This window comes from Microcebus murinus, chromosome 20, assembly GCF_040939455.1.
Source record: "Microcebus murinus isolate Inina chromosome 20, M.murinus_Inina_mat1.0, whole genome shotgun sequence".
Taxonomy (NCBI): domain Eukaryota; kingdom Metazoa; phylum Chordata; class Mammalia; order Primates; family Cheirogaleidae; genus Microcebus; species Microcebus murinus.
This window is the reverse complement of record NC_134123.1, coordinates 5,534,205-5,557,750: the sequence shown is the minus strand read 5'-3', so window position 1 is coordinate 5,557,750 and position 23,546 is coordinate 5,534,205. Positions and strand designations below refer to the sequence as shown.

Here is a 23,546-nt window from a genome sequence, read left to right as displayed (position 1 = left end):
CTGGGGAGGAGAACAAGGTCAGCACAGAACTCCCAGAAGCCAGACAGGGCGCAGGGCAAGGCCGGCGCAAGTCAGCCCCACCTGAGCCCAAGTGGATTGTGGCTCTACCCTCAGACGTTACTTAATCCAAGCTCCCCATGTACAGATGTGCTCATTGAGGCCCCGAGTAGGCAAGTAACCCTTTAAGGACCCACAGAGAGTTTGAAGTAACCAAGAATTAAAGCAAGACTCCTGATTCCCCTATCCATGCTTGATCTCTGCCTTAAGAAGTTTTAAAAGGCGTGAGCTAATATTAGGAGCAAAGTCTCTCTAGGGATCAGGAAATTAATTTTCTTCAAGACAGGGTAAGAGGGCTCTTTCATGCTGGCTGGATTCAGGCCACAGCAGTTTCATTAATGGTTAATATTTATTAAGCACATACAATATGCCAAGAACCATTCTATAGAAGTGCTTTCCTGTATGAATTCATTTAACCCTCCCATGGGTTGAGCCCAATTTACAAATGCAGACACTGAGGCACAGATAGGCTAAGTGATTTGTACAACGTATCACAGCTAGACAGGTGGAGCTAGGATTTGAACCCAAGCATGTGAGTTCAGAACGCATGCCTTGCCCTGCGGGAGCCCATCCTGTGTACGTGACACATGCTGCTGCACGAGGACGGACCCAGAACTTGCTATAAAGATCCCAATCAGGCGAAGTGAAAAATCATGGTGCAAAGCCATTTCAAAGCTTAGTGGTGCCTTGTCCCCGTCAACATTCCCTCTCCCTTGCAGGGCCCTCACCTTCCTTCTAGGTCCTCATCACCACGCCACCGCGTCCAGGCTGCCCTGCCGCTGCCAGTAGCCTGCTCTGAACCCGGTCCCCAGAGCGCCAGGAGCTGCAAGCCTGGGAGGGTCCCTGAGCGGCAGGGAAAATCTCTCAGCATAGTCAGTTCTACAACCGCCATGCGGTCCAGGACAAGGGCTCCTACTGTGCCCCAAGAAACCGAAAGTGAAAGGGTGAGGCATGGAAAAAGAAGAGAGACGTCAGCTTCTTTTTCTAATTGGGAACGTTCTGAGACGCTCGAGGGAGCAGATGCCGAGTGCCTCGGGGATTTTGCCTCTTTCCTGTTGGATGCTTTTGTGTCTCACTCCCTGCTTGGCCCCTGCAGAGCCTGGGTCTTGCTCGTCTGACCTGGCATCCCGGAGCTTGGCACAGCGCTGGGCGCCTCAGAGCCCTGTGGGAATGTCCATGAATCAAAAATCCACCGAGGGAGGGGAGGGCGGGAACACTCTGTGCCTGTCCTCCTGGGGCAGCCACGGTGAGCAAAAGGAGAAAGCGCCAGTCTCTCAGAAGGCTGCCAACACACAGGCCAGCGCCTTGTGCTGGCCAGATGGGGAAACTGAGGCATGTAGGTTAATTGAGTGTCTGGCAGCTTGGGAAGGAGCAAGGGAAGGTGTGCCCACTGCAGAGATTGCTCTAAACAAGAAACAAAAACAGTTCTTTCCAGCCAAGCGGGTCCCTTCCTTGTGCCTACCCCCAAGCAGAAGAGCAGGGGTCAGTGGGGGAGAGAAGGAGAGGACAGGAAGGGGTAGGACAAGCTCCAGGCTTGGCCCTGGAGTGGTTCTCAGCTTTGGCAACACCTGCCAGCCCTGCCCAGATCCTGGGAAAATAACCACCCACCCACTTTCCCCCCATGAATAGCCCAGAAGTGCCGTCAGCCCTCTCCCTCCCACCCCAGTCCCGGGAGTCGGTGCACAGCCTGGAGTTGAAGAAGGTGGAGAGGTAGCTGAGACAGGACAATACCTGCTCTGCTTGCTGGAGAACGTCTGAGGCAGACACCTGATCTTTCCTTCTCACTGGGACAGCCTGCACCTCCTTCTTCCCCCATCAAAGCCCGTCAATGGCCACGCTGTCTGTGTGCAGCCCTTCGGCAGGAAGCCAAAAGCCCAGTGGCACAGGACTGGCTGGCCCGGATGCGCCCACAGACCCCACCTCCTGGGGAAATCCCAAAAGGATGAGGCAGAAGCCGGAGTTGGCCAACCAGCCGTGTGGAACTAGGTAGTTCTCGGCAGTTCTGGAGCAAAGCCTGTGCTCCCTCCACGACCCTCGCTGAGAGACCCCACGGGGACATGGGACACACCATGGAGGGGACACACCACAAGGGGACAGGCTGAAAGTAAGCAGGGCCCTTCCCAAACACACCACGTCTGGGTCTGGTGCAGCCAGACGGTCGCTTGAGCCACACACACCCAGCCTAGTGATGTCAGAGTCCCATGAACACCAGGAAGGAGAGGCAGACGCCAGCCCTGAGGCTCGGTGCTCTGTCCTCCCACCAGCAGCCGGACAGTCACATCTCTGCCCTGCCCTTCTCCAGGACCTCACAGCAGAGAGAACGCCCGAGGACAATTCAGCCAGCCCCTGTCCCTGAGCAGGCATGCCCTCGTGTCATCTTATACATCTGGGGAGGGGACCTGGCCTTGGCGCTGTCCTTGCTAACCAGCTCAGGAAGTTCCTCTTTATGTCTAGCTTAAGCTTCTCCTGCTGGAGATTAAATTGGGAGAGAGAAAGAGAATAGATGATATTCACTCATCACCTATTTCATAAAAACCCTCCCTAATACCCAACCTCTTGCCCCTTTATCACCTCGTCAGACTTGGCCTCTCCAGACTAAATATTAATATTTCAGTCTCTCCACTGCCTTTCCTTCTCTACTTCACTTATTACAACTTCAAAGATACCACTGTTCTCCCCAAATGAGGCCCATACAAAGAAAGGGGTACTCCCTTGCTGAAAGGAAGGGTCCAGGGGTGACCCATGTGAGCCCTCCCGCTACCCCAGGCCTAGGCTTGTGCCCTGCCACCTCCTTCCTTCCTGAGCCCACAGCCAGACTCATCTCTTTGGAGCCAAGAACCGGCTGCTTTGCTTAAGCGCCGAAGTCTCAGCCCACTGTCCCTGCAGACTGGAGAGGAAGCCGGGCCAAGGGAAGCCCAACTTCTGAAGTGCCCTGGGCCCCAGCTGGGACCAAGCCCCACCAGGGCACTGGGCCCACCCTCTTCGCCTCCCCCCCTCCATGCTCCCTCCCCTTCGCTGAGCTTCTCTCTCTAAGGGACCGGTTCCCACAGACACATGTGATTTCTCTGTTGTGGAGGCAAAACCCTCTCGACGCCCTCCCCATGGGCTCCAGTCCCATTCCTCAGCAGCCCCCTTTACAGACAAGCCTGCCCGTCTGCTGCCTGCACTGCTGCCCCAGGTCCCCCCCCCCATTCCCTCCAGTGGGGTTTCCCCACCCAACGCGGCAAGACAGCTTTGGTCACAGTCACCAGTGACCTCCCATTGCTCAGTTCACGGCTCTGGCCTTGCTCGCTCTGCCAGAGGCATGGGTCGTGCTCGCCCCTTCCTCCCCGGGGGCATCTCCCCACTGCCCTCCGGCTTGGGAAAGCCCCGACACTGGCTTTCCCCCTGCCTCACCGGCTGTTCCTTCTGTCTCCTTGGCCGGTTCCTAATGCTGGGCCCCTTCTTTCTTTCTCCATAGCCCTAGCTGAGCCCACCTGCTCTTGGGACTTTAAAGACCAATTACAAGATGACGATGCCCCAATCTTATATCCAACTCCAACATCCCCCCAAAACTTTCCCCAGCTGCCTACTCAGCAGGGATGTCTCCCAGTGTCTCAAACTTGGCACACACAGGACCGAATTCTTTTTTTTTTTTTTTTTTTTTGAGACAGAGTCTCACTTTGTTGCCCAGGCTAGAGTGAGTGCCGTGGCGTCAGCCTAGCTCACAGCAACCTCAAACTCCTGGGCTCAAGCGATCCTCCTGCCTCAGCCTCCCGAGTAGCTGGGACTACAGGCATGCGCCACCATGCCCGGCTAACTTTTTATATATATATCAGTTGGCCAATTAATTTCTTTCTATTTATAGTAGAGGCGGGGTCTCGCTCTTGCTCAGGCTGGTTTTGAACTCTTGACCTTGAGCAATCCGCCCGCCTCGGCCTCCCAAGAGCTAGGATTACAGGCGTGAGCCACAGCGCCCGGCCAGGACCGAATTCTTGATCTCCCCCCAAACTGCTCCCATCTCAGCTGATGGTAACTCCAAACTTCCGGATACTTGGGGTCATGCTTGGCGCCACCTTTCTCTTGCATCCCAAATCCTATCGACCCAACCTTCAAAAAGATCTCTCAAATCCGAAAGTCTGAGATTGTTCTCACCACCTCTGCCAAGGTGCAAGTCCCCATGGCCTCTCCCCAGAATGACAGCAATGACCCCCTCACTGCCTCCAACCCCTCTTACAGTCTGTTCTCCACCCCACAGCTAGATGACCTGCTAGACCCCAAGGCGGAGCAGGTGGCTCTGCTGGAAGCCCTCCAGTGCCACGGCACTGACAGTGAGAACCAGAGCCTTCCCCCAGGTGGCCACGTGGCCTGCCCTCACCTGAGCCTGCTCAGGTGTCACCGTCCCTGCTGTGCTCTGTAAAACTGCAACCCCCAGTCTCAGACCCCCCCACTCCGTCCCTGTTTTGTCTTTCTCCACAGCGCATCTCACCGCCAGACAGACCATGTATTTAGGCATTTCTTTGCTGTCCAATCCTTTCTAGAATGTGCCCTCCATGAGGGCAGGCAGTGCCCTTATTTTCCCCCTGCTGTATCCCAGCTCTCGCCCAGCGGGGCCAGACTGTCGGAATGAAGGCAAGAAGGGACGTACTAGCCAGCTCAGAGGCAGGTCCTCCCTCCACAGCCCCCAAGGCGAAGTCACAGCCTCTTCTCAGACCTCAGAGGCCACATCCTGACAGGGCCCCCACCTCCAGTCGCCCCTTTCCTTCTACCTGCCATCTACACCTCAGACTCCCCCAAGGGAAACCGAGGTTTCCCAAGCCTGTCTGCCAGGACAGCTCTGAAGCCAGGTGTCCTAGTCCCGAAGGCGGCCCTCGGCGCCACAGTGTCCACACACCGCACACCGAGCCCCCAGGCGCGGGGCAGGGCGGCTCCCCGGCAGAGCACTCACCGCCCGCCTGGCCACCAGCTCCTGACTCCCGCTCCGGCTGGGCTCTGGCTCCCCAGGCCGGCCCTCAGCTCCGCCCCGGGCCCAGCGCCCTCCCAGCCCTGCTCCGCCTCCCAGCCCTGCTCCGCCCGCCCCGCCCTGCTCCGCCTCCCCGCCGGCGGGCTGGCAAGACTCACCTGGGCCTGGCAGGGCAGAGGCCGGGCTGTGTGCCCTGGCCAAGTGTGTCCTCCTTTCTGGGCCACATTTCAGCCAGGAGGGACCGGGAGAGTCTTCAGTGCACTGCCCCCCCACCCCGCCCCAGCACTCGCACAGCCAGCACCCTGCGAAATGAAAGCCAGGGGCTGTCGGCGCCACTATGAACTGAGACACACTTGAGGGACTAGTAAGTCCCAGCCTTATACTGTGACATTCCAGAGCAGCGTTTCTGGAGTGTGATGAGTCACGTGTTAGGGGACAGTGGACAGGCATTTGAAGTTCTTCCTTTTTCATTTTTTCCCCAGTCCTTCTGTTTAAGTTGAGAAGAGAGGTCTCAGTTTAGTTCCAATACCTAACACTGGCCGGCCAGTCTACTTGGGTCTGAAACAGTATCTAATTAGAATATAATAGCATTGTTTTGTTTCCATGAAGTTTATTTTAGTTTACAATTTTTTATTCTCCTGAGCAAGAGTCATTGGTTTTCCACTTAAGGTATTAATATAAATGTTCCTTTTAAAATTATTTGTATTTGGGTTTTTAAAAGATGTGAAGTCTATTTAAAGAAAAACAATGACAATAAATGACATTTCAATAGCTCTTACTATGTGCTAGGGTTCACAGGCATTAACTCCGTTACTTCCACCTATAGGGTATGGACTACTATTACCTCTAACTTACAGATGAAGAAACTGAGGCACAGAAAGGTTAATTCACCTGCCCAAGTGGTGACAGGAGAGCTGGGATGTGCCCCAGGCCTCTAGCACCAGAGGTCATGGCCATGCACTCGCCAGTACCCCACACTGCTGCCAGGTAAATACCCATACAGGTGCCGCACGGTCAGCTGAGGCTGAAAAATGCTGCGTTCGAAAAAGGATGGAATCTGCACCAGGAAACTCGTCCCGGGTGGTGCACAGACCCATCCAGGGGATGCTCACCACCATCTCGCCTCTAACGGCGAAAAGCTGGAAGCCTCCCAAATCCCCAATAATCAGTTACTCAAGAAAACTGACAGAGCAGCTCGACCTTCTCTCACACTCCACATCCAACCCAGGAGCAAATGCTTCAGCTTGACCTTCAAAATACTTCCAGAATGCAGCCACTTCCTACCCTCTCCACCTAATCACCACCTTGCCCCAAGTCTCCAACATCCCTCACCTGGGTTGTGGCAAGAGGTCCTGGCCATTCTCCACAATTCCAACGACAGGCTTTCTTCAGTACAGCAGCCAAAGTGAGTCTGTTTCTTAAAAATTCAAATTATGTCACTCCCCTGCTCATGACTGCCATCTCAAAGAAAAGCCAGGGTCCTCACAACTGCCGTCTGGCCCCGAGCACCCTCTCTGCCCACCTCCTCCCACGCTGCTGTCACTCACTGTGCTCCAGCCACACTGGCCTCCCGACAGTTCCTGAAATATACAAGCCTGCCACCACCCCAAAGCTTCGCATCTGCTGTTCCCTCTGCCCGGAGTGCTCTTCCATTAGAATCTGCATGGCCCCTCCGCCATCTCCCGCAGGCGTCTGCTCACACGTGTCTTTCTGGGCGAGGTTTCCCTGCACGGTCTGCGTGCGACTGCACACCCACTCCATGCCCTTCCCACTTTATTCTGTATTTCCCTCCAGAGCACTTATCTCCACACAACATGCCTCGTATTTCACCTCTGTTGTCAGTCTCCCGCCCAAGGGAACACGAGCTCCAAGGGAACAGGGACCTCCCGCTTTGTTCCCTGCCTTGTCCCAAGGGCTAGAACAGGAGCTGGCACTCGGTAAATCTTTGTTAAGTGAATATACTGAAAATAATGCTGTGATTCTAATAACCGATGAAAATGAATGAACCACTGCAGCCCACAAGAGCTGCTGCGTGAAAGAAGCCAGGTGCGGAAGCGTACACACTCTGTGACAGCACGCTAAGCCCCAAAGCAGGCAAAACCAAACCCCAGTGGCAGGAGCCAGGGTGCAGCCAGAGCAGTGCAGGGCCCACTGGGGAGGAGGTTGCAGGCAGTGACTGCAGGGGGCGTGAAGGGGACTTCTGGGGGCTAGTAACGGTCTATTTTTGGTATAAATGGTTGTTGCACAGATGCAAATACATTGTGAAAACTGACCAAGTTAAGCACTTAGGATATTTGCATTTTCCTTCATGCTTGTTACATTTCAATAGAAATTCATTTTTTAAAGATGCTATAAGTTTATGCTTATTAGCATAGAAAGATGCCCATAATAGAAGGCTAAATTTTAAAAGTAGATTGCTTTTTAACAAAGATGCCAAGACAATTCAAGGGGAAAGAATAGTCTTTCTCAGCAAATGGTGCTGAGAAAACTAGATATCCACATGCTAAAGAATGAATTTGGACTCCTACTTCACACCATATATAAAAATTAACCCAAAATGGATCAAATTGCTAAATTTAAGGGCTAAAGTATGAAATTCTTAGAAGAAAATATAAGTATAAATCTTTTGACCTTGGATGAAGCAATGATTTTTTTAGGTTTGGCATCTAAATGACAGTCAAAGAAAAAAAATAATTGGTCTTTATCAAAATTATCAACTTTTGTGCTCCAAAAAACACTGTCAAGAAAGTGAAAAGACAGCCAACAGAATGGGAGAAAATATTTGCAACTCACATCCAAAATATATAAAGGACTCCTAAAATTCAATAATAAAAAGACTAATGCAATATTTTGAATGAGCAAAGGATTTGACTAGACATTCCTTCAAAGAAGATACGTAAGTGGGCGACAAACACACGAAAAGATACTCAACATCATTAACAATTAGGGAAATGCAAATCAAAACCCCAATGAAATACCACTTCACATCCACAGGGGCAGCTCTAGTCAAAAGGACAGGAAATAACAAGTGTTGGGAAAATTCTGGAGAAATCAGAGCCCTCGTACACTGGTGGTGGGAGTGCACAATGGTAAAGCCACTGTGGAAAATAGTTTGACATTGTCAACTATGGAAAAAGTTAAACATAGAGTTACCATGTGATCCAGCAATTCCACTCATAGGTGTACATTCAAAAGAACTGAAAACATATGTGCACACAAAAACTTGTACACAAATGTTCACAGCAACATTATTTGTGGTAGCCAAAAAGTGGAAACGACCTACACGTCCATCATCTGGGAAATGGGTAAAGAAAATGTCATATACTCATACCGTGGAATATTATTCAGCCATAAAAAGGAACAAAGTACTGATGACTGCTACAACATACATGAAGCTCAAGAACCTTATGCTGAGTGAAAGAAGGTAGACACAAGGCCAACTGTTTTTTTTGTTTGTTTGTTTGTTTTTTTTTTTTTTTTTTTGAGACAGAGTCTCACTTTGTTGTCCAGGCTAGAGTGAGTGCCGTGGCGTCAGCCTAGCTCACAGCAACCTCAATCTCCTGGGCTCAGCGATCCTTCTGCCTCAGCCTCCCGAGTAGCTGGGACTACAGGCATGCGCCACCATGCCCGGCTAATTTTTTTATATATATATCAGTTGGCCAATTAATTTCTTTCTATTTATAGTAGAGACGGGGTCTCGCTCTTGCTCAGGCTGGTATTGAACTCCTGACCTTGAGCAATCCGCCCGCCTCGGCCTCCCAAGAGCTAGGATTACAGGCGTGAGCCACAGCGCCCCGCCAAGGCCAACTGTTATATGGGCCTATTTGGTTATACACAGTGGCCCACAGGCAAACGCACAGATGGAAAGTAGCCTTGTGGCTTCAGGGACTGGGAGGAGAGAGGCAGGTGCAGTGACTGCTAAAGGGTACAGGGTTTCTTTTTGGCATGATGAAAATATTCTGGAATTAGTTAATGGTGAAGGTTATACAACTCTGTGAATACACTAAAAGCAACTGAATTGTACACCTTAAAAGGGTGGGTTTTATGGTATCTGAATTATATTTTAGTAAAAGAGAGTTGGGCTGCAAAAATGTTTTGTGTGGTAGTTTCTATTCCATAATAAAAATCTATGAATATGCACATTGAAACATCTAAAAAACTATCCTTCAAAATTTGTGGTTGGATTGTAAGTGGATTTGTAAAACTCTTTTTCATTAATCTGTATTTCCTGATAAGCATATATTACTTGTATAATAATTATTTTAAATTTTCAATGAGTTAAGACACATCAGTTTAAAAACTTTCTGTGTGCAGGGCCCCATGCTGGGGACAGGCAATTGGCGTGCCCTGGTGATGTTTCTGTCCCCATGTGCTCTGACCTGGGCACCAACCAGGCAGTGCTCAGAAGGGACAAAGGGACAAAGCCTCCTGCAGCCCCAGGCCAGGGAAGGGAGAGCTCTGGGTTGTGGTGTTTAAACTTCCCCCAGGTGGAGAGCCTGCCTGCACCTGAGGGCCGTCGCCCAGGAGTGAGGACCGTCTCCAGCTGGCCAGGGATGGTAGGGGCCCGCCCAGCGCCACCAGACCCTCCGGGAGCAGGCCCACAGGAACGAAGGCTGAACGGCTCTCCCAGCACCTCGCGCACCCCCGCTGCGCCAGCTGCCTCCAGCTCGTGCAGGCGCCCCACGGGGCTACAGGCAGAGCCAGCAGGGCTGCCGACCCCACAAGCCTGCGCGTGCAGCCGGTCTGCCACTAAGCAGCCGGATGCTCTTGGCCGGTTATTTAACCTCTCCTGGCCTCGTGTCCCTAACAGTTAAGAGGGGCTGACAGTCCGCTCAGATCTTGTCATGAGGAGCACATGAGGGCCTGGCACAGAGCGGACACTAAGCGCTCTACAGAACGCGCAGGTTACTGGCGCCTGCCAGGCCCAGGCGCTGTGCTCTGCCCCGTGACCCCCGCAGCGCCCCTGCACAATAGGCACTGCTCGTCGTCACCACCCTCGAGATGCGGAATCCGAGGTTCTACTGGGTCAATAAACTTCCAAGGGTGGCCCAGCTACTAAACAGTGGAGCTGTGGGTCAAGTCCACGTCCTTCCCCCTTCGATTGGGGCCTTATCCATCCTTCGGTGCCTCCTTCCCAAGGAAGCCTCCAGACCCCACTGGCCCTGGGCTCGCCCAGTCCTCCCCGCTGCCAAGGAGCAGCCTGCGGGCTCCCGTGTGCCACCCATCAGCCAGGTGGCCTTCCGTGTCAGCCCAGGTTCCGTGTGTCCTCTGTTCCCCTCAGACCGAGAGTCCTTGAGGGCCCAGGCATCCCTTCCAGGCTGCTGGGCCTCAGCCTCTGGCCCAGCGCCCGGCCCAAGTTTGTTTGTCGAGTGACTTATCAAAAGAGGGGCGACGCTTAAGAGAAGGGCAGGCTGGAGCGGGCAGCTCCCCACAGAGCAGCCTCGCACCTGGGGACCCTCGGGCGGCCTCCGCTGTCACCCTGTCCCCACCTGGAGACCAGGCCTGGCATTTGCCCCCCCCCCCCCCGCCACCTGCCCTAAGCCCACTCCAAGCCCTTCAGTGAGGTGGGCAGGTTTTGTTGAAGATCAAACAAACTCCATCCTCGGGCCAAGGCCTGTGGCACAGACCCCTGCTGTGTCTCGCTTCTTCCCTTCCCCCATGCTTCCGTCTAGAAGCTTTGAGGAACTTCTAGAAACACCTCTACCTTCCCAAACTCTTGCCTTCTAGCCCCAAGCTTGCAAACCCCACTTGAGTGAAAGAAAATGTTCTATCAGCTGAACCCACTGGCCTTGCAAATCGGTCCCTCAACCCTCCACGTTAACTATGTCACAGCAGACCACGTCGCGCTTCCCTCCACGTGGGAGAAAGGCACCCTCCGCCCGCGTGGACACAGGGGCCGGCCTGGAGAGGCAGAGGCAGGGCTGGATCTCAACGATTCCTCTGGTCGTCAGGGGCTCTGAGCAGGGCGAGAGCCGTCAAATGACATACAATGGCCCTAAACCCCACCCAAACCACCCCCACTCCTTTGCCCAAGCACATGTCCTGAACGGGGTGTGCTCTCCTGATAAGGAGCCAGGTTTCCTCCTGTCTCACCACGAACCCTTGCACAAGCCAGAAGCTCGACAGCACAGTCGAGGACTGTCGGGTCAGTTGAGTTGGGAGGCTGGGTGACTGTGACCGGACCCCTCCCCGCCCGCTGTGTAGAAACAGGGCCCACACCCAGCCCCACCCTGCTACGTCCCAACACAACCACAGTGGCGTCCCTGCAACACAGCACTCCGTCTGGGGCCCGATTCCTAAATCCTGCAATGTTAAGAGCCTTTGACATTTGAAGACGGGCTGTGCACGCGCATCCAGCTGTGGAAAACCAAGACTGACGTGACCAGGTTCCGCGTCACCTGTGAAAGCACCTGGCCGGTTTGCTGCCAGAGCCGGGAGGCCCAGCTGCGATCGCTGAATTCTTGTTGAGTTCCTCAAAGAAGGGCATATCAGGGGCTTGGCCGCAGCCGCATCAGCCGTCCAGAGCGGTGCTGAGCAGTCCTTTCTAGCACTCGCTTTCGCTCGGGCGGATGCTTCGGTGCCAGGAAGACTTAACCTAATTTCACACGGTGAGCAGGAAAGCCGAGATTAGGGAGGGGTGGTGGCGGCGGGGATCCCACAGGGAGTCGGGCTGAGCCAGGGCCACGGCCTGATGGCCACTTCTCAGCATTCACAGGACAATCACTGAGCTCCCACTATGTTGCAGGCGCTGTGCTGGCTGCTGGGGACAGAATGCTGGCACAAAGTCCCTGCCCTCGTGGGGTTTATAATAAACTATCAAACAAATAAGGCAAGCAATGACAGACCTTGCCAGGGGCTCGGGAGAAGGCTGCGTGGAGGAGTGATGACGAAGCCACCGCGTAAGGGCGAGAAAGCCAGTCGTGGCAGGAACCAAGGCAGGGTTTCCCTGCTGAGGGAACTGCAAAGGCGAAGGCATGCTTAGGCGACAGGAGGCAGTCTGGGGTGGCCGGTGTGCGGTGCATGGTGCTGGGAGCGTGCCAAGCGAGGTCAGAAAAGAGACGGCCATCTGCAAACCGCGAGTAGGGCCCTGGCTGCACCTGCAGCCCTGACCCTGAACTGTCGGCACGTTGGTCTTGGACTTCTCACCTCAGAACTGTGAGAAGCAAATGCTTGCTGTGCACGCCCCGCTGTCTGCTGTTGCAGCTGCCCCAAAGCGCTGTCCTTGTCTGCTCGCCTCTGCCACGCAGAGCTCTGTGCTGCAGAGAAGAGCCGCCACCCGGCAGGTGGCCAAGCGTGGCAGCCCCCGGCCACTCTGGTTCAGCGGGGTCCTACCTACGCAGAGCAGACGCCCTCCATCGGGGGCTTTCCGAAGAACATCTCGTGTGCCCAGAAGAGGAAGCTGTGGCTACCACATGCTCCTCCCCGCGCTTGCCTTCTGCCGGGTGAGAGGCTCGGAGGGCTGCAGAGAAGGACTCAGAGTGTGCCCTGGGTCTCACAGAGCAGGCAGGAAGACTAGAAAGCTGCAGGACATGCCCAGAGAGGGAGGGGACCGGGCGTTGCAGCTTCGCTCTGCAAGGGAGCACTGCCCGGCAGTGCCCGGCGGAGATGGACGCGCGGCGGCCCCTGCAACAGCTAGCAGGCCAGAGGCACGCTGCTCATGGCAGTCCTCGTAGCTCTGCCCAGAAACTGGCCATTGCAGGTGTGGGTGCTCCTAATGACAGCAGTGGCAGCTCAGAGAAGTGGGACTGGATGGCTAATTCAACAAACAAAGCCAGTGGATAGTCAGGTGTATTACAGAGCCCCCATTGGGAAAGGCACACTGTGAGGGTTTTAGAATAGCAAGGATTGCCAGCGCTCGTACAGCATCAGACAGCGTTGTGCTAAGTGCACATCTTAATTCATCTGAAGCCTCACAGTGGCCTGTGAGGTTGTTACAGAAGCAAATACGAGAGAAATCTCCAGGACCTCAAAGTATGGAACTGGCTATGAGAGAAAAGATTGATGTGGTTGAACACTTTAACGCTGGCCACTTGTTGGCTGGGCGTGGTGGCACATGCCTGTAGTAACAGTACTCTGGGAGGCTGAGGCAAGAGGATCACTTGAGCTCAGGAGTTTGAGCTTGCTGTGAGCGAGGCTAATACCATGGCACTCTAGCCTGGGTGACAGAGCAAGATTCAGTCTCAAAATAAAATAAAATAAAAATAATGTAAAATAAAACTTGGCCACTATATTCATTGCGAGACCCCATTAAGAGAGAGCCAGTGCAAGCCACAGGGTGGAGAAGGCTGCTACAAAGCACACACATCCAAATGAACACATAAACAACACCTACAGACCACTGAAAAGCAATCCAGTTAAAAATGAGCGGTGCACTTGAACAGCCACCTCACTGAAGATGGTATAAGGATGGCAAACACGCCCATGGAAAGATGCTCAACTTCATTAGTCACTAGGGAAACGCGACTTAAAACCATGATGAGCCACCACTACACACATTAGAGTGGCCACAGGAAACATGCTGAGCACATCAAATGCAGGAGAGAAGCTGCAGCACCTGGAACTCCCGTACGCCGCTGCGGGAGTGCAAGATGCGCGGTCACCCTGGAGGCAGTTTGGCGTAGTCTAGCACAGTGGAAGCCACCCGTACTCCAAGACCCAGAGTCTTCCCTCAGGGAAACACACGGACTTGGGCCGACGTGTAAGCATATGACCAGCAGCGCTGACCATGACCCCGTCCCAGGAACAACCCAAATGTGCAGCAACAGCCAAAGCAAAAACAGCGATGGATTCAAATAAAGTAGCAACACAACAAGGGGAACACACTCCAGCTACACACACACACAAAAGAAAAACATCGGTGAATCTTACACACGTAAATGTTGAAAGAAAGAAGCAGACACTGGAGAGTACACACAGCGTGATGGCTCCATTTATATAAAATTCAAAAATAAGTAAAATGAAACTCAGTTGTCTAGGGACTGATTCCCTGGCAGCAAGTTTGTGAGCAGGGTGAAAGCAGTAACCCCCACCAGGACTGCGACTGCCTCTGACAGGAGCAAGGGAGTCATGGCTGGGACGAGGCACACAGTAAACTTCTGGGGGAGCCAGTGAGGCTCCATTTTTTGTCCTGTTCCAGCTCCTTGTCCTCAAGGCCACAGATACTGGTGGCCGTGAATCACGCCACCACCCAGGGTTCCAGCTTCCCTGGTACTTTCCGTTGGTGGTGCTGGTTGCAGCTTTATCCAGAGAAAATGCCCGGATGCAACTGTGATTCTACCGCACCACCCTTCCGTGCCAGCCACTGGCTCTGTGTCCCAGCAGCTCTATGGTCCAAGCCTCAGTTTCCCCGTCTGTTACTAGGGCATAATGGCTCCCACCATGCCCGGCTCATAGAATGTTAAAAGGCTTTGGGAGCTAACGACTGAACGCCGGAGGCTGAAGGGGACTCTGGAAGGACAGCCGGCTTACCGCAGGCTGACGGGAGAGCGAGGCCGGGGTAGGCCTCTCAGTGCCGCCCGCCCTGCCACGTCCTGCCCTGTGGGGCGGCGGAAGGAGACGTGGGGACGGCAAGCTGTCAGTTTCACTCTCTATGCCATGTTTCGCCAGCCAATGGGCTGGGGCACTCGGCCGCAGGTCACACAGCCTATTTCCTGTTTTCAAACAGGGAACTTCGCAAGCGGCAGCCACTGGGCTGGTCGCCAGAGCTTGGAGCAGAGATCCGGAAGGGCGATGTGACACCTGCCCGGACCCCCGGACTCACGCGGGGCCCAGAGACCTCAGGTCAGTGTTTGATCCCAAGCTCAGCCGGCCGCTGCCTGCTGTGGCCTGAGTCGTCGCCTCGGCGACCGCCCTGGGTACCTGCGGGGGGCAGGGTGGGCCGGCCGGCCGGAGACAGCTCTGTGTGGGGCTCTCGCTGGCACACTGGGGCAGCGCAGGGGACAGCGCCCAGGCCCTCCATCGCCTCGACTCCTTTTGGGACGCCAGAACTTGTACACTGCTCTGGTGGGGATTACCGCTCTGATTTTCCCTGGGCCTGAAGAATAAGTCACCACGCTTGTGTTTCTCAAAAAGTGGTTGCAGGGGCCCCTGCCCCAGCATAGCCCTAGGAAACATGCGGAAAATGCAGAGTCCAGGGGCCACCCACCCCCCAGCCTGTCTTTGGGGACTCTCTTGTGTTGGGAGCCAGGAAATCTGCTTTTGAACAAGCCCCGGCACCCCCATCCCGCCTCGCCAGGGGCCCCTGACGCCGCCCAGGTGGGGAGCGCCCGCCGTGGCAAGGCAGCTAGGTGAGTGTCCAGCCTTCCCCCCATCCCGCCTCGCCAGGGGCCCCTGACGCCACCCAGGTGGGGAGCGCCCGCCGTGGCAAGGCAGCTAGGTGAGAGTCCAGCCTTCCCCTCCAGAGCAGCCAGTGTCCGGGATCCTGCCTGCGGGGGGGGGGCAGTGCTTTATTTCACTCTGCTGGAGAGGAGGCTCTTCCCGTAAAAGTCCCCTGCAACCCGCTCAGAAAGGTAGCGGGGGCTCCGCAGGTGGCCCTGTGTGCCCCTCAGAAGGAGGGCTGGACGTGGCAGGCAGCCCTTAGAGCGAGGGAGGGCCGCGGCACCCGGAGACAAGGAGGGGAGGATGCCCGTCCAGGCACAGGGCTGAGGGTGGAGGGGCTGGGACGCCGCTCTGTCCTCTGGGCCGGGTACAAGCCCCCAGGCCAGCAGCACCAGCACTTGCAGTATTTTGTTGTAAAGTCTAGAAATCTTTGCTATAGAGGGTGTGGGGGGAGAGGGAGGCCCCACAGGAGCCCCTACGTGGCTCTCCCCAAAGAGCTTTTAGAGAGATGGGATTGCCTTCCCATTTCACAGATGAGGAAACTGTGGCCTGAAGAGATACAGGAAATTGCCCACAACCTCATGGATGTGCCAATGCAAGACTCTTTCCTTCCCACTCTTTTTTAAATGGGTGACTTCCAGTTAGACCCCTAAGAGAAAATGTAAGGGAGCTGGCTTTGGCTGCTGACTTGAATTTTTATTCTAAGCCCTGTTTTCATGATGAGATTTGCCAGGACTTCACCAGAGTGTGCAGGCGAGGCATGATGTCTGGGTGTTACAGGGTCTCTGGGAAAACAGCGCCCACTTTTGACCTGGGAGCGGCTGCCTGGTCACGAAAGCCGTGCTGGAAGGGCTGGGGCCATTGAGCCCAAAGGCACTCACCGTCACCCATTTTACAGAGGGGCTGACTGAGGCGAGTGCAAGGAGTGCCCACGGGAAACACCGGGCCCCCGAGAACGCCCGCCACCAAGAGTCTGCAAGGTAAGACAGCACATGCCCCCCATCTTGCTTGGGCACCTCCCGAGACATAGCAAACACATCCTGCCACCCATCTTACCATCAGGACAGGGCTCGTGGCCACTTTTTTCAGGTGGGGAAACTGAGGCTGGAAGGCAATGTCTCCCGCCCCCTGAGGGGGTGAAGTTTGCAAGCTGTAGTGTGCTCAAGCACGTGCAGCCCTGGGCTGGCCATGGCCGGCTCTGTGCCTCAGTTTGCCCATCTGTAGAAGGCAAAGTTGGACTGAGGGTCCCAGAGGGCTGCCCACTAGACAGCTCCACGGAGCCCCCTGGAGAATCCCGGGCTCCTGGCACCTGGCGCCGCGAGCACCTCCCAGCAGTGGGGGGTCCTGGCCGCAGCGGCCTCACCCCTGCCCAGTCCAGGCCGCCCCCCAGAGCAGAGGACAGGCTCAGGCCACGCTCGGGGTCACAGCAGGGGACGATGGGGCAGCAGTGGCTCCCCCTCTCTAGGCCACAGTCAGCGCAGGGGCTCAGACCCAGGGCCTGGAACCCAACAGACCAGAGTTCAAGTCCCAGCTCTGCCTCTGTGGGCCGCTGGCAGCCCCCTCCGGTCCCACAAGAAAAGGGACGAAGTCACTGGCACCCTCCTTATTTTGAACCTCTGTGCCCAGGTGGCACCAGCTACTCACTGCGTTTCAGCTAATGCTTTAACTGTCCCTTTTTGTGTTTTGTCTCAAACATCTGTAATTCTATTCCAACTTCTCCCTTAATTTAGAGTCATTTCCTTCACAGCTCTCTCTCAAAGCGGCTAGCACTGCAGACGCTGGTAACAAGGCCTGCGGCACAGGCCCTGGCTGTGCAGGCTCTGCCCGGTTTCATCCTCACACCAGCCTTGCCAGCATGGCCTATCTTTATGCCCGACTCACGGGAAACTGAGGCACAGGGAAGTGAAATACCTTGCCTGCTACCAGGCCATCTCGTTCACGTTCCCGGGTCACAAACAGAGTGACGACATGAATCGGCCCCGCCGGCCTGCTTTCCGCCCCGTGCCCCTGGGTGGGGCAGAGGGTTCTGAAGTCAGGCGTGTCCCGCCCTGCACTCACTGGCTCCTGGCCTCAGGCAACGCCGCGTCCCAGCTCCCTCATCATAAAGGGAGGTGAAAACTGTCCCGTGGAGGACAGTGGCCGGAGGGAGGGAGGCGTGCGTGTCAAGTGCAGGGCACGCAGACAGCACACATCCAGCTCTGTGCGCTGAACTCTCCAGCTGCGTGACCTCGGGCTGACCTCAGTGTCCTCTCCTGCCACTTGCTGGTGAGGACAGATTTCTGTGGGTGTCCGTTAGGGGCCGTGCAGAACCTGGGGGGAGCCATTGGTGAGCTCTGCAGACAGATGGAAGAGACACGCCAGTGTCTGCCGCTCTGAACGCTGAGATGTCGTTCACATCTGCCACTTACAGTTCTCGGGACACCTACCTGGATAAGCCAGTGTCTTTCTCCCAAGCGATCACGAGAGCCGTTGCTTTTGCTCGAATCACCTCATTTAACATGCAGAGCAACTCAGTACCATAAGGTCGTCACGCCGAGAAGGCTCTGCTCTGCCTTGGAGTGACCTGTACCGCAGAGGGGCAGAGCCGGTCTGGGGTCTGGCCGTCAGCCGGGCATCCGGGCGGGAAGTGGCGTCTCAGCAGTGGGCTGTGACAGGGGTCCCGGGCGCCCCGGGCCCACCAGGAAGCCCAGCACGGGCGGCACTCACTGTCCTCTCCTGCGCCCCGGCAGCCTCGCAGCATGGCGAGCCCGGAGCAGCCTGGACAGGACCCCGGCTGGACAGGACCCACAGCCCAGGGCACGGCAAGGGCCGAGCAGGATGCGGCAGCCACTGGCCCGGACCTCCCACGTCCAAGACCTGAAGGACACCTAGGTAGGCTTGGGGCCTGAGGCTCGGTCGGGGGAAAGAGGTTTGAAGACATTTGAAGTACGATATGGGTCACTGTAATCGCAGCAACGAGAGAGCTGGGAGGTTCGTTTGTATTCTTCTGTCACCCCGAAGAAGGATTTGGTGCACGGTGCTTACCTGGGAGAGGACCCTAGGGGCATGACGGGAAGTGAGAGTGGGGAAGGGAAGGGCAGGCGCCAGCGCAGGGTCCGAGAACAGGTGACCGCTATAGGTAACTGAGGCGCAGTTGCAGTGGGGCCTCTGGGCGGCTGCAGGGAACACCTCCCAGAGGTGTCCTGTCCTCGGGGGGAGGAAGCCAGGCTGCCGCCCTCCAGTCCTGTCCTGCACCTGCTGAGGGACGCTCCTGAGCGTGCCACTGTGGCCTGAAGACGCCCTCAGGGTGAGGGGCATAGCTGCTTGCAGTAGGAAGCCAGCGGCATGCCCGGAACAGTGAGCGCAGGAGCGCAGGGCCGGCACTGGGCCAGATGGCATCTGCTGTAGCGCCATCTCCTGGAGAAAGTCTCTTCTTACAGTCACCCAGGATGTGCTGTGGAAGGCTGCCCGGTTCCTGGCCCTGCGCAGGGCACGGGGAAACAGGACTAATCAAACACTGCTCTGGGCCTCCAGTTTGGCAGGGAAGCAGATCAGAGAAAAACAACCAGACAAGCCACGAGAAAGGCTGCAGGAGGGGGCAGGAGCCCCTACTCTAATGCTGAGGGGCAGGCGAAGTGACGTGGGGGTGTCTTGGAGGACACCCCAGAGAGAGCTCCGGGGATGCAAACCCTGCCACGAAGTGCGGAAGTGGTTGTGCGGTTTGGGTAGGGAAGGATTCGAAGCTTTCTCAAACTTCTCAGACGGTGCAGGGCTTAAGTGAGGTTTAAGAAATGCTGTGGTTTTCCAGGAGGTTTAGATTCAAGGCAGAGGAGTGGCATGTTCGGGAAGAATTACAGCTCACGGGAAATGAGATGAGAGCCTTGGAGGGGCCAGCCCGCCTGCGGCTGGAACGCAGCACCCGCAGGACTCCCCCCGCCACTCCCTGCTCCTACAGTCCGGGCGACAGCCAGGGAGCCCGTGCTGCAGGGAGCGCAAGAGGAGCCAGCCACAGTCCCTGCCTGTCGGGGGCACGGGGTCTCGCTTGGCCAATCCGCAGGCCAGAGCGCACAACCCAGCGGGCCCACGCCGCCCCTCGCAGCCCATACGCCACTGGGGCTGATGGGCTGCTCGAGGTGTCAGTGGCGGGTGGATTCAGCTGGGCTGGGCACAGATGTCTGGCGCACGCCCCAGGCAGCGTGGCGAGGTGCTCCCCACCGCCCTTCTGGATTCTGAGTTCCACCCGGCAGACCCAGCCGTCCCCCAAGCCCTCGCCTCTGCAGTGCGCTGCCCTGGCGCAGGTCCCCAAGCGTGCTGTCCCTCCAGGTGCCCACGGCGGCCCGAGCTCCAACTCCAGCATGACCACGCGAGAGCTGCAGGACTACTGGCAGAACGAGAAGTGCCGCTGGAAGCGCGTCAAGCTGCTCTTCGAGATCGCGTCGGCCCGCATCGAGGAGAGAAAGATCTCCAAGTTTGTGGTAAGAGATTGGGAAATGATGGAACCCCCTGGCCGCCTCCTTTCTGGCCCTGGGCAAGTCTTATGGGGCCTCAGCTTTCCCAGCCATGACATGGGTTGACTCTAACTCACAGAGCTCTTCTGGGGAAAACGGGCAGAGAGCAAGATTTTGCACCCGGCACCATGCTAGGTCCTGGGGGGACCAGAGCCGTGTGAGTCACACTCCTGGATCCTAAGGAGGAAATAACCCGGTTTCATCCCACGTTATCAGATGTTAGGCATCTGTGTCCTCTCTTCCCAATTTTACCACAACCTTGTGTCATTTATAATTACTATTTACTTATTTTCTTCTTTAAATTGATCAATTTTTTTTTTTTTTTGAGACAGAGTCTCATTCTGTTGCCCAGGCTAGAGTGAGTGCCATGGCATCAGCAACCTCAAACTCCTGGGCTCAAGCAATCCTCCTGCCTCAGCCTCCTGAGTAGCTGGGACTACAGGCATGCGCCACCATGCCCGGCTAATTTTTTCTATATATATTAGTTGGCCAATTAATTTCTTTCTATTTATAGTAGAGACGGGGTCTCACTCTTGCTCAGGCTGGTTTCGAACTCCTGACCTCGAGCAATCCGCCCGCCTCAGCCTCCCAGAGTGCTAGGATGACAGGCGAGAGCCACCGCGCCCAGCCAAATTGATCAATTTTTAAAAATACTAAATACATTTATTTCAAAGAGATAATACCCTAAATGGAAAACCAACATCACATACCACATGGCATAAGAAAGGTCAGTATAAAAGTCAATATGGGTGCCGCGTCAGGCAGGGCAGAGGAAAAGTCAGTACAAGGAAAGCTCTGTGCTGTTATAGACGCTAGCGGGGAGAGCCCTGTGCACGGGCACTGCTGTCTTGCCAGGGTGGGGTTTCAGCCTGTGACCAGGAGCCACCCAACGCTGCTCCTTCACTTCACTGGGACCGGGGTGGTGACAATGGCTCCCACTGAGTGCCAGCTGCCCGCGGGCACAGTTCCACTGGCTTCAGTGCACTCACTCATTTAATCCTCACCGGTCAGGTAGGTGCTACACATATCCTCGCTTTATGGATGAGAAAACTGAGGCTCAGAGATGCTAAGTTACCTAACTAAGACCACACAGCTAGGCCATGGTGGGGCTGGAGTGATAACCCAGGCAGTCTGGCTCCCAAGTCTGTGTCCTTAATCAGTATTCTCTTGGAGAGGATTGCAAAGGAATAATTCTCGTACTGTATAACGTCACTGCCAGTACACCCAGATGATGTTGCAGAGCAGCTAAAGCCACCCCCCAGGTGTTCCACCTGGGAAAGCACAGTAGCCATCCTAGCACCCCGGTACAGAAAAGTGAGGACCCCACTGCTGACAGTGTAGGGCCAAGGCATCCCCAGGCCGTCCGCAGGCCCATCCCTGTGCCAAAGGCTCCCTCCTTGCGCCCAGATGTACCAGATCGTCGTCGTCCAGACCGGCAGCTTCGACAGCAGCAAGGCTGTCCTGGAACGGCGCTATTCGGACTTCGAGAGGCTCCAGAAGGCCCTGCTCAAGACTTTCCGCGAGGAGATCGAGGACGTGGTCTTCCCCAGGAAGCGCCTGGTGGGGAACTTCACGGAGGAGGCGATCTGCGAGCGCAGGCTGGCCCTCGAGGAGTACCTGGGCCTGCTCTACGCCATCCGCTGCGTGCGCCGCTCCAGCCAGTTCGTGGACTTCCTCACGCGGCCCGAGCTGAGCGAGGCCTTCGGCTGCCTGCGGGCCGGCCAGTACGCCAGGGCCCTGGACGTCCTGGTGCGCGTGGTGCCCCTGCAGGAGAAGCTGACGGCCCACTGCCCCGCGGCGGTGGTCCCGGCCCTCTGCGCCATGCTGGTGTGCCACCGCGACCTGGAGCGCCCGGCCGAGGCCTTCTCGGCCGGCGAGAGGGCCCTGCAGCGCCTGCAGGCCCGGGAGGGCCATCGCTACTACGCGCCCCTGCTGGACGCCATGGTCAGCCTGGCCTACGTGCTGGGCAGGGACTTCGTGTCTCTGCAGGAGAGGCTGGAGGACACCCAGCTCCGGAGGCCCAGCCACCGCGGCGTCACCCTGAAGGAACTTGCCGTGCGAGAGTATCTGTGATGAGCCAGCCCGGTCCTCTCGCGGGGCAGCTGCAGACCTGGGGGCAATCAGCAGGCTGTTGGGGGTCACTTTTAATGGGAAGAGCCACTGGGGGTTCTACGTTGCTGGGTGACTTTGGACGAGCCCCTCGTCTGGCCGCTGTTTCCCCGTCTGTGTTGAACAGAGGTGCTCCTGGGACTCTTTGGAAGCCTCCACTGTGTCCTTGTCCCCCTTGACACCAGGGCCATCCATCACAAAACCACAGACCCAGCTGCCACAACACTGGGCAGGAACAGCGCCCTCGCCAGCGTTTCCGTAGAAGCCGGAGGAGAGGTTCGCACTGCACGTTGCACACAAAGCACGACCCGCTCCTTGCAGAAAGCTCTCCCCTGCTGTCCTGGTCTTTTCTCTCTGTTCCTCTCGTCTCAACGTTGCTCACAAATATTTCCGCGCATTATCCTAGTATCATCCTAATACTCGAGCTCTTCCTCTTTAGCAAGTAGACGCAGCGCAGCGAAGCACAGGCTGGCCCACTGCCCGCAGGAACAGCCTCTCCTCAGGCACTCGCAGCAGGAGCTGCGTCGTCCTTGGCCGGGTAGGAGGCCCTGGGCTGGGCAGCGACGGTGCCGTAAGGTTTTATGAGGCAGGCGTCTTTAGCGAGGGAGTTTCCGACTCTTTCTCTGGCTGGGATGACACCACGCGCTGCCTGGGGGTGGTTACCACAGAAGGTGGCTTCCCCGGTCCGCAGACACAGCCCTGCGGGGGCAAAGCAGGGCACTCAAGGGTCCGGTGGGTAGAAAAGAGACTGAATCCCCAGCTCCGCCTCTTTTCAGGGTCAGAGTTCTCAGAACCTGTCCGATGGACCGGGATGCCCTCGCCCGGGCGCTGCTGTCAGGAAAGGGCCCAGAGTGAAGGGGGCTGGGATTGAGCACAGTCTCAGTGACTGAGGTGGGACACAGGGCTTGGAGGTGACAGTACGGGCTAGTGTGGGCCCATCTGTGTGAAGCTCTAAGCCCCCAAAGACTCAAGCATCAGGGTGAGCTTATTAGAGTGAACTAAGCAGACTATGACTTGGGAACCGCGATGTGGGGCGCCCTCTAAGGGCGGAATCCAGCCCCGCAAGGGTCACCACAGCCCTGACCCCGCAGGTGCCAGACTGCACCGGAATGTGTCCGACAGTGACACTTTGTGGTCACAATGGTAGTGGCCCCATCAGGCTCTGTCCTAGTGGCTACAAACAGTCTGTCTTGGGACAAAGACACCCCTCAAGTCTCTCAGCTTACTCCAAGGGAAAGATGCTTTAAGTGGAGACACTGAATTTACTGAAAAGCTGGGTGTATGGAAAATTAAAATGTCTAATGAAAAAATTAAAGAGCTGTGACCCTATTTGTAATGACGAAACTGATCATACTGATTTTACAAGTTATCTGATCAAATCTAAAATGCCATCAACTGTAAGATGCACCAAATATTTACTAACAAAGAAAAAAATGCTCAACACGAGTTTAATGGGAAATTCCAGGAAAAAAGAGAAACCAAAGACTAAGACATCCAATGTAAAGGTTAGCACCAAATAAAACTGTCATGCAGGAGGGGACATTGAGAAAATGTGCATGACTCAAACTTGGCACTGGACGGAGGGTAGGAATCTGTTGAGAATTCGGACTGCAAGCTGGTGCTCACCATGTTTG

General features: G+C 55.9%; 1 protein-coding gene across 1 annotated transcript; it reads left to right on the top strand.

Moving 5' to 3' along the window:
• Window positions 1–14,638: 14,638 nt before the first annotated feature.
• SNX20 (sorting nexin 20) lies at window positions 14,639–23,227 on the top strand. The gene is made up of 5 exons (XM_012764421.2): window positions 14,639–14,779; window positions 16,215–16,296; window positions 18,046–18,187; window positions 19,619–19,770; window positions 21,211–23,227. The coding sequence occupies exons 3-5, from the start codon at window positions 18,055–18,057 to the stop codon at window positions 21,874–21,876; spliced, it is 951 nt and encodes a 316-aa protein (XP_012619875.2). The 5' UTR covers window positions 14,639–14,779; window positions 16,215–16,296; window positions 18,046–18,054; the 3' UTR covers window positions 21,877–23,227.
• The last annotated feature ends 319 nt before the right edge of the window (window positions 23,228–23,546 follow it).